This window comes from Mycteria americana, chromosome 2 (genome assembly GCF_035582795.1).
Source record: "Mycteria americana isolate JAX WOST 10 ecotype Jacksonville Zoo and Gardens chromosome 2, USCA_MyAme_1.0, whole genome shotgun sequence".
NCBI lineage: Eukaryota > Metazoa > Chordata > Aves > Ciconiiformes > Ciconiidae > Mycteria > Mycteria americana.
The window spans coordinates 55,661,228-55,670,214 of NC_134366.1; the positions used below are offsets into that span (position 1 = coordinate 55,661,228).

Consider the following 8,987-nt stretch of genomic DNA (forward strand, 5'->3'; position numbering starts at 1 on the left):
TGGCTGTTTGTGGTTCTACCAACTGTCATTCTGTTCCTGCAGTTCTTCTCCCTGTGACACAGCTACCCCGTTCCCTTCCCCAACCACATTCCTCTCCAACTTCTCCAGTTCATTTCTTGAGATACTTGAAGGCAGCTTTGGTTCAGAGGTATTCCGACCCAATTTTTGACAACACCTGAAAATGTACTTCTATAAACGTTTTGCTGGCAGCAAGATAAAATTCACTGCTACTAATTTATAGTTTGGGGTTTGGGTTTTTTTTTTTTTGGTTTGTATCAACACTGCATAAAGTTACAAGAAATACAGGCCCCAAAAGAAGAACAGAAGCAACAAAAGCCACGTCTGCTTTTGTCTCCAACCTATGTCTTTTCCAAAAGGCCAACAAGGCGAGGGCAAAAATGCCCTCTTCCTCTTAGAGACACCCAACTAACACTCATCTCCTAATGGTCTTTGACAAGAAAGAGACTTATAAATATCGCAAACCTTGCAACCTAGATGATCGAATTCCTTCATAGGAACTGATGCTGCAAACATCCACATGTGAACAGCCACTAGACAGCCTGAGGAAAAAGGATGTGTTACAAAACCATGCAGATCTTTCAGAAAAGGAGGTGGAAGAACACCTACAACGAGTTCTTGCACTTCTGCTTCAGCCTCTGTTGGTATGAGGAATTGTTTTACATGTTACCATGCTGTGCTTGTTTTGTTTCCTGAAGCATTAACAAAGATTAATTTAACTCTCTGGTACCTCATATCAAATGTGTTCATGTCAAACCAATTCTTGTATAACAACAACCATCAAATTAATTATTGTTTTGCTAATTTTTGTCAAGACGAAGAATGCCCCATGGAAAAAGACTCACTGCAAGTCCACCATTGTATCTATCTGCTCTTGTCATAGCAAAGCAAGTCTGTGTGCAGCCCAGCTGGACAACAGCATCTCCTGTTTCAAGGCTTAAAAAAAGTAAAATAAAAAAATCAGAGCGTAAAATACCTATGAAATACACAACATACATTTCTTCTACCTTACAGGCCACACGAAGCTGTCAAGATTTATGAAAGAAGGGAAGAGACACGCAAAGAAAACTTAAATCAAGGGTGGACGAATACCCTGAGGCCATCAGGCTGTTCGCCTAAAAGTTGTACCTGTGAGAGATTCAACGCAGTGCTGCCCGGCTAGGCGGGCAGGAATAGAAGATAGATAAAAAAATAATTTGTTTTTCTGTTAATTCTCTGTCTGAATGCATTAAACACGCACGACTCACAGTAGAATCGGATGCAACGATCTGAGCTGTCTCCCACCATTTACAGGAAAACGGGGAGACGGCCGGCGGCGGGGAGCTCACCCTGCCGGCCCTCGCCCCGCCTCGCCAGGACGGGGAGCAGTCACGTACGCAGCTCAATAAACATTAACTGCCGGGAGCGGACTGAGTCACGGCCCCGCCAGACAGACCCCGCCCCGCACCCCCTGGCTGAGGGAAGCCCCAGCCCAGCCCGGCCCCCTCCGCGGGGGAAGGGGGAGGCCGCGGCCAACTGGGGCCCTAACGTGCTTCGCGGCGCCTCGCCGGTTTCAAACTGCTCCTTTACCCGCCCCCTTGAGCTAAAGCAAAGGCCCCCCCCGGCCCCATCAGACACGCCCTCTCCCGCAGGGGCTCAAGCCTTCCCCGCGGGGCCGCAGCCGAGCCGCTCCCGCAGGCTGAGGGCAGCAGCCAGGCAGGCGCCGCTCAGCGCGGGGGAGGGGACCCGGGGGAGGGCAGGGAGGAAGCGCAGGAGCGGAGGGAAGAAGCGGGAGACGAGGGACACCCGCCGGCGGGCGAGGAGGCGGGCGGCACCCGCGCCCCCTCACCTGGCAGCCCTTCTTGTGGTGGAAGCCCACCACCACGATGTGCAGCACCGGGCCCCGCTTCTCCATGGAGCCCCGGCGATGGCCGCTCTGGAAGATGCCGCCGTGCCCGGGCCCTCGCTCCGCCTCCCGCCGCCCAGGGTCCGACAAGCACGCAGCCCCGGCCGCCTGCGCTTCCGCAGCGCCCGGCCGGGGGAGGGCGGGACGCCGCCGGCAGCACCTCCCTCTCCCCGCTCCTCCCTCCCTACCGCCGCCAGGGCGGGGTTTCGGTTCGGCCCGTCCCCTCAGGAGGTGCCGTCGGCCGTGGGCAGCGGAGTGCGGGCAGGAGCCGGCACCACTCCCCTCCTATGCCGCAGGGAGCTCTCCAGGAAAGCTCGCTTCACGGAAGGGACTCCCAGGGAAAGCGGCTTCGTTTTACCTCGCGGCCAGGAAAGCACTTCACGGCCGTGCAGCAGAGTCGCCCCGGGCAGGGGCAGCCCGCCGGGCCTCGGCTGAGGCCTTCCCGCCAGTCCTGGTTCCCCGCAGCCGGCGCTGTCCGCGGGGTGCCCCCGGTGCCCCAGCAGACAGACCGCTACTGCCGCCATCCGCGGCGGGGCTGCGAGCAGGGGCGATAACGGTGCCTCCTTCTTCGATCGTCGTCTTTTCTGAGAAAATCTCCTCTCAAAGCCCCCCTGAAGCGCAGAGGAAGCACATCCTCGGGCTGCGTCCTTCCACCGTGAAGTCGTGCAGATTAATGGCAGCACAAAATGAAGTCTGGGATGGTTTAAGTCTAGGTGTGTCAGGTTGGTTGCTGAAGGCTAAAAATGAGAAAAATCAAGTTAAGGCTTCTTCCGTTAGCACTCTTCTGCTGCTAAACACACATGATGATACCCTAGAAAGTCAGTTCAAAGACTTGTCCAAGAGCACAGGCAAATTTAGTGTGAGAGAAAAAAAAATTAAAAATCTTTGTCTTACTGCACTCAGACCACGTTCCCTCTTTAACCTTTGTTATGATTCAGTTCTGGTTATTTAAATCAGCATTTACTAGCAACTGTACTCTTAATAATTAAGATTCTCTGTGGAAATCGGAGGAAGAGATTCTTTTTGAAAGAACTATAAAAGAATAGTGCTTAAAGAAAATCTCATCACTAACACAATACTCAGAGGCTCAAATTATAACAATAAAGCATGTAATTACATATTGTTCCTCAGCTGCAACAGAAGTGCCATTATAAAAAAAATATACTGTGGGGAATGCAGGATAAGCTACAAGGAACAATCCAGCTCTGGCAAGTGAATGATTTCTTACTAGTTTTAGGCTGTAACATACTGTTTAGTATAATTTCAAAAAAGAAAAAGGTTTGAAATATTGGCCATTATCTCCTGCAGTAATGAGATGTCCCCCAAAAGATGCATGGGAGTGTTTATAGCCAATACTCAGTTCACGGAGGAAAGTGCACTCTGGCGTCGATCTTACTGCTATGGATTTTGTATTATAGAGGTATCTCAGTGATACTGCTGGATAATTGTGGCTTATTGCTTCTCCGAATAGATAACTAGATATTTTTTTTTCTGTTTGAAATTTTCTTGCCCGCTAAGACAATAAAAATGTTGGACTGACAATATCAGCCTCTTATAGGAAAACCAACTGGCTGACATAATCTATGTTTTTTTTCACAGCTCACACTGCGTGTATTTATGAGAAAGGAAGGTGAGAGCTGCTACGAAACGAAAGCTCTTGGAAAAGTCTCAGTTGGAATTTTCCTTCTCAGTGTACAGCTCACAAACAGCAATGAAAACTCGGCCCTACAGTTCTTCTGTTACTCAGAGGTAATATTTTACTTAAGAACCACTAGCTAGTATATCATTACCATAGTAATCGTAATTTGTTAGTCATTCTGCATTTCATAACAATAACAAGGAGTTCTCAACTTGGCTTATGTGCAGTGAAGACTTCTTGAGATGGATAAGCTCTACCTGGGCAGTATGATAGTTTACGTCTGGAAGTAACATCAGAGGTGAGCGGTGCCTGTGGTAGCTGGTAGCTCCGCTTTATTTGTTAGGTATAGCCCAGCTTCCTACAGAACAAAATCGTGAATTTGTGGAGACAAGCATGTGAATAAAAAAAAAAAAAGTTATGGGATTCTGGGATTTCTGTTGAAGAAAAGCATAAATGAAGTCCCGGCATGCATCTGAGCTTTGTAACTAATTTATTCTGGATGGCAATCTCAGTTTCTGTTTGGAGTAGATTTTTTTCTGAAGCTCTTGTCCTAAATTTTAGAAAAAACGAATTGTATGCAGTAAGGATCATAACACTGGTTGGGATTATGATCTCTCACTTGGAAACTTCTGTAAAAGAAATAGCACGGAGAAAAAACTACAAAAGTATTGATCAGACATAAATTTAATGAATGTCTCACAATATTAAAAGCTGTCAAACATTTTACAAAGATGAAAATCTCAGATATTAATATAAAAATATAGAAAAATACCCATTATTTAAGTAAACAAACAAACAAACAAAAATAGCACAAAGAACAAAGTCATTATTTTCTGTGAAATATGGAAAAAAGCAGTAAGGCAAGAGGAGAGAACACTGCCATGTGAAGGGCCATCCACGTTCATTATGGTGAATGAAGGTGCATGAGAATTTCATTAATGCAATGATTAGGATAAGGGTGTAGGATTTTACCTATACCATAGTGAATTTTGCTCATTTGAGTTAGAGCAACATGTGCAGCGCAGGTTCAAAACCGTACCCAATTGCTAATAGCCTGTCGAGTCTCAGCACAACTTGAGCTTTGCTGCTTCTGCAACGTTGTTTAGCTGCTTTTTCACATTTTCTTCCTCAGTTTACCCTCACTGACTACATCCATTTTCCACATGGGGAAAAATACTTGGCTAAAGTTGTTTTGGGGTAACCGCGGGAGGCCCTTCACTTCTGCGGGAGGCGGTGGCGACCGGTCAGCTCTGGGCGCAACATGGCGGCTAACGCGACCACCAGCCCGCCTCAGCTCCTGGTGCTCAGTGAGCAGCAGCGCCGCCGCCGCTTGGCGGGAAGCTTGAACGGGGTCGGCGAGGTCGGGAGGCGCGCGGCGGGCGGGCGCCTCACGTCAGGCGAGGGTTTTCTCGCCCCGCGCGGGGTGCGCGTGTGTGTGGAGGCGGCGTGAGGCGAGGGAGGGCGGCGGCGGCTGGGTGGCGCGGAGGGGCCGGCGTGGAGGGGCCTGGCCGCGCCCCGGCTTCTGCTCGGCCGGCGGGGGGGAGCGGGAGGTGGCGCGCCTCGGCTTGGCAGCCGGGGGGAAGTGCGCGGGTCTGGCCGCAGCGTCCGGCGTTAGTGGCCGACGAGGGAAAAATCCTCAAGTGCCGGGGCTGAGGGGCCGGGGCTGCGGGCAGGGCGGGGCGGCCCTCCCGGCTCGTCGGTCACGCGTCTGCCTGAGGCCGCGGGGCCTCCTGCTGCCCGGGCTGGTGACCGGCGCGGTCCGTGCCCGCGGCAGCGGAGAGGCGCTGGGGCGTCGGGGCCCCCGGCGCGGGCAGCGAGCGGGGAGGTGGCTGTGGGCCGCGGTTTGGGTACGGAGCAAAGGCCAGCTGGGGACGAGTGTTGGTGCTTGGCCATCACGCGGTGATGAACTGCACACCGGCGATGCTAAGGTGTTCTGATTGGAGGGGATGTGTTCCTGCAGCGTGTCAGCCTATTGCTTCAGAAACTTGTTTATGTACTAGCAGCAGTAAAGTGGGCAAGGACACTGGAGTGACTGTCTTTTCTCCCCACTCTTGCAGCACGTAGACAAGTGGTCCTTTGATGTGTTCACACTAAATTGCACCAGTGGGGATCACACGCTGAAATTGGTTTCCTGTGAACTTCTCACCAGCTACGATGTGATCAGCCGTTTCAAGGTCAGTAGTTAGAAGATGGGTCTCTTCTTCCGTCTCGGGTTTTGTGAACTTCCCTCTCATGCTGCCTTGTTGCATTCAAAATGCAATTTTAGTGCTATTGGAAGGCTTTGTGGATGCTGTCATTTTCCTAGAAGGTTAAAATAATCTTTTTTTTGCAGCAAGGAGGACCAAATGTTATTTGAGGAGTGCACGTAATTGCCCTAGAGCACCATGAAGTTGGCGGGGTTCCAAACAGGCTTCCCCACGGGAAATACTGGATTTGATCCCATGGGAATGATGGTGTCATTCTCCTGAGATTCACAGGACTCTCAAGCGTGCAGGCAAAAAAGGAGAGCTTGGATCATTACAGAGGTTTGCAGACACCAGTGCAATGTATCTTCTCCTGCAACTTTGAACAGGCTTGAATTTGGATGGCAGAAACATTGCTCTCGGATCTTGACTGTTCTCCGCTCTTTCGGGCCTCTGATCAAAATGCTCCCTTCCAAAGGCTAGCCATTAAAGGTGATGATGTTGTTTGTAATTCTGTGCTCTTTTCCTCAGATCCCCATTTCTGCCCTGGTGTCCGTTGTGGAAGCTCTGGAGGTTGGCTACAGCCAACGCAAAACTCCTTATCACAACCTAATGCATGCCGCAGATATGACATGGACGGTCCATTACCTCCTTTTCAAGACAGGTGTAGTGGTACGTACAGGAGACAGCTAAAGCCAGACAACACTGATGGAAACGGATTGAAGGCTTAAACAAAATGAAATACTGAGCACACAGTACGTTCCCACAGTGGTTGTTGAGACAAACAACAGCAATATCTTTGAAGGTGGACTAGAGAAATTGAAGGAAGACAGATTCCAGGGTGGTGATCAGCCATTGCAGTTTGGGTTCAGCTGGAAGCTCAGAAAGTTGCTGGCCCACTCAGTTGGGAGAATAAATGGTAGGGAAGGCTCAGTGTGTACAGGATACACACGTATCTCATTCTTTTCCTTTTCTTACTCCTGGTTAGTGCCCCAGACAGAAAAGGGAACAAAATGACTTTTAGTCTGATCCCGTGTGGCAGCTCTTTTCCACCTCTTGTTCACTTCACCTTTTCCCAGCATCTAATTTGCCCTTGGCCCTTGCACTGGCAGAAGCATAGAGGCAAAGGTAACAGCGAGAGGGAGGTTTGTCTGTTCAACAGTTTGCACTGTTCTCTCTTGTTGCACCATGGCCATTCACTGATGGCTCTCTTTGTGGCTGGTACTTAAATACATGCAATTCTATCATATTGTGCTTCATTTCACTGAGGTCTGTTGTGGTTTAACCCCAGCTGGCATCTAAGCACCACGCAGATGCTTGCACACTCCCCCCCGGTGGGATGGGGGAAAGAATTGGAAAGGTAGAAGTGAAAAAACTCAGGGGTTGAGATAAAGACAGTTTAATAGGTAACGCAAAAGCCACGCATGTGAGCAAAGCAAAACAAGGAATTCATTCAGTGCTTCCCATGGGCAGGCAGGTGTTCAGCCATCTCCAGGACAGCAGGGCTCCCTCACATGTAAATGGTTCTTTGGGAAGACAAACGCCATCACTCTGAACATCCCCCCCTTCCTTCTTCTTCCCCCAGCTTTATATACTGAGCATGTTGTCATATGGTATGGGATATCCCTTTGGCCAGTTGGGGTCAGCTGTCCCAGCTGTGTCCCCCCCCAACTTCTTGTGCACTCCCAGCCTACTCACTGGTGGGGTGGGGTGAGAAGCAGAAAAGGCCTTGACTCTGTGCAAGCACTGCTCAGCAGTAACGAAAACATCCCTGTGTTATCAACACTGTTTTCAGCATGAATCCAAAACATAGCCCCATACTAGCTACTATGAAGAAAATTAACTCTATCCCAGCCAAAACCAGCACAGCTCCTCAGCATCAGCTGTGCTGATGGTGGGCCATATTTCTTGGCATCATTTCATCATCTGGATGCTTCAGAAGAAACGTGTGAGCTACTGCAATAGCTTTTGGAAGGTTATTAGCCTAAACAGGGATGGGAAAAAGAGGAAGGGGGGGAAAAGGGGAATTGGAAAAAAAAACTTCAAAGTTTCTCAGTTTTTGTCAATGAACTTTCCTGCAGCCTCTATATTCCCAAACTTACTTCTACTGAAACCACAGTCTCAGCAGATACAACAGTACAGTAAAACTGATAGAATTCTTCTCAGTTTTACTACTAGCTACATCACTAGGAATGCTTCATTTTCTTAATTTTATTTTAAAAATCAATTATTGTTGCAAATAGCATAGATTTTTTCCCTTCCCCCTACCCTGTCCATAAAGCTGACAAGGCACAAGACAATACTGTTGCTCCTGTGTGGGATTAATCTCACAGCAATTACTGGTGCTAACCTATGGATACTGGGCAGGAGTCATCCCTTACCATGTTTACATAGTTTTTATGTCGCTTCTTTGCCTAGCAGCACAGAAGACATTGTCACAATCATATATATTCTTGATGGCGTTACAAAGTTACAGCAAACAGCAGCGACATGCTCAATGACTGTGTCCTAATGTACTGTGGGATTTTCTGTACCCATTTTAAAACGAACTTTAAAGCCCGCTAGAAATACTTCGTGAAGCGTGTATTCCTCGTTTATGACTGCATGTGCCAACGACGTATGTATTTCTGTGTGCATGCATTTGTATTATTTATTTGTATTTTTAAGAGCAATTTGTATTTTTTAATGCATTTGTTTTTTTTAAGAGCGCTCGCGCTAGCAGAGCGGGGACGTGAAGGGACTGAACGAGGTTTTGGAGAAGGTTGGAAGAAAGTCCGGCGGAGGGAAAGGTGCGAGGGGCAGGGGTGGGAAGAGCAGAGCTATGGGACAAGGAGGGCGGTCCCGGTGGCCGGGGGTTTGGGCAGAAGCGGAGGGGCCATGGGAGGGCAGGTGGCGTGCGAGTTGTGCAAGCGCGGGTGCGGAGCGAGGCGGAGGGTGGTAGGTGGGCGAGCAGGGGGCAAGAGAAGGCAGGCGTTGGTCCCGCAGGGGGTTGCAGGCGTCGTGTGGGAGGGAGGGGCGGAAAGAGTTGTGAGGGAGAAGGCGGTGTTGTGCAGGGCGGTCAGTGGCAGCGTGTGGTCAGGGAGCGTGTTTGTGGAGCAGGGAGGGGGGGAAGTGTGTTTGGGGCGTGGGAGAGGTGTGAGGGCAAGCGTTGGGGAGGAGGGTGTTTGCGGGAGTGAGGTGTTGCGAGGTGCCGTGGAGAGGTGTGGAGGAGAGGAGGGTTTTGTGGTGTGCGGGTGCGGGTGAGGCGCGTCCGCGGAGGCTG

The 8,987-nt window shown here is 49.9% G+C and overlaps 2 protein-coding genes across 5 annotated transcripts in view; one reads left to right on the forward strand and one right to left on the reverse strand.

The window, feature by feature from the left end:
- AVL9 (AVL9 cell migration associated) overlaps positions 1-2,036 on the reverse strand; it is a 50,581-nt gene extending 48,545 nt beyond the window's left edge. The window contains exon 1 of the mRNA XM_075493507.1: positions 1,847-2,036. Coding sequence (XP_075349622.1) covers positions 1,847-1,912 — 66 coding nt within the window. The 5' untranslated portion in view covers positions 1,913-2,036. The remainder of the gene's footprint in view (positions 1-1,846) is intronic.
- Positions 1,990-8,375, forward strand: LOC142405688 (dual specificity calcium/calmodulin-dependent 3',5'-cyclic nucleotide phosphodiesterase 1C-like). Of its 4 annotated transcripts, none has more exons than XM_075493519.1 (6): positions 1,990-2,629; positions 3,503-3,652; positions 4,649-4,849; positions 5,600-5,716; positions 6,257-6,451; positions 6,493-8,375. In XM_075493519.1, exons 2-5 carry the CDS (start codon positions 3,521-3,523, stop codon positions 6,416-6,418), a joined length of 612 nt encoding a protein of 203 aa, XP_075349634.1. In that variant the 5' UTR covers positions 1,990-2,629; positions 3,503-3,520; the 3' UTR covers positions 6,419-6,451; positions 6,493-8,375. The 4 variants fall into 4 exon arrangements, with proteins under 4 accessions (XP_075349634.1, XP_075349637.1, XP_075349636.1 ...); XM_075493522.1 differs by having other exon boundaries at positions 4,675-4,965; XM_075493521.1 differs by having other exon boundaries at positions 4,675-4,849.
- Positions 8,376-8,987: the final 612 nt, after the last annotated feature.

Bases quoted from the DNA above. Each gene is read 5' to 3' on its own strand.
- LOC142405688 (XM_075493519.1), top strand. From the start codon at position 3,521: ATGAGAAAGGAAGGTGAGAGCTGCTACGAAACGAAAGCTCTTGGAAAA. The intron at 3,653-4,648 runs GTAATATTTTAC...AACGTTGTTTAG, and splicing joins AGTTCTTCTGTTACTCAGAG to CTGCTTTTTCACATTTTCTT. The intron at 5,717-6,256 runs GTCAGTAGTTAG...TCTTTTCCTCAG, and splicing joins ATGTGATCAGCCGTTTCAAG to ATCCCCATTTCTGCCCTGGT.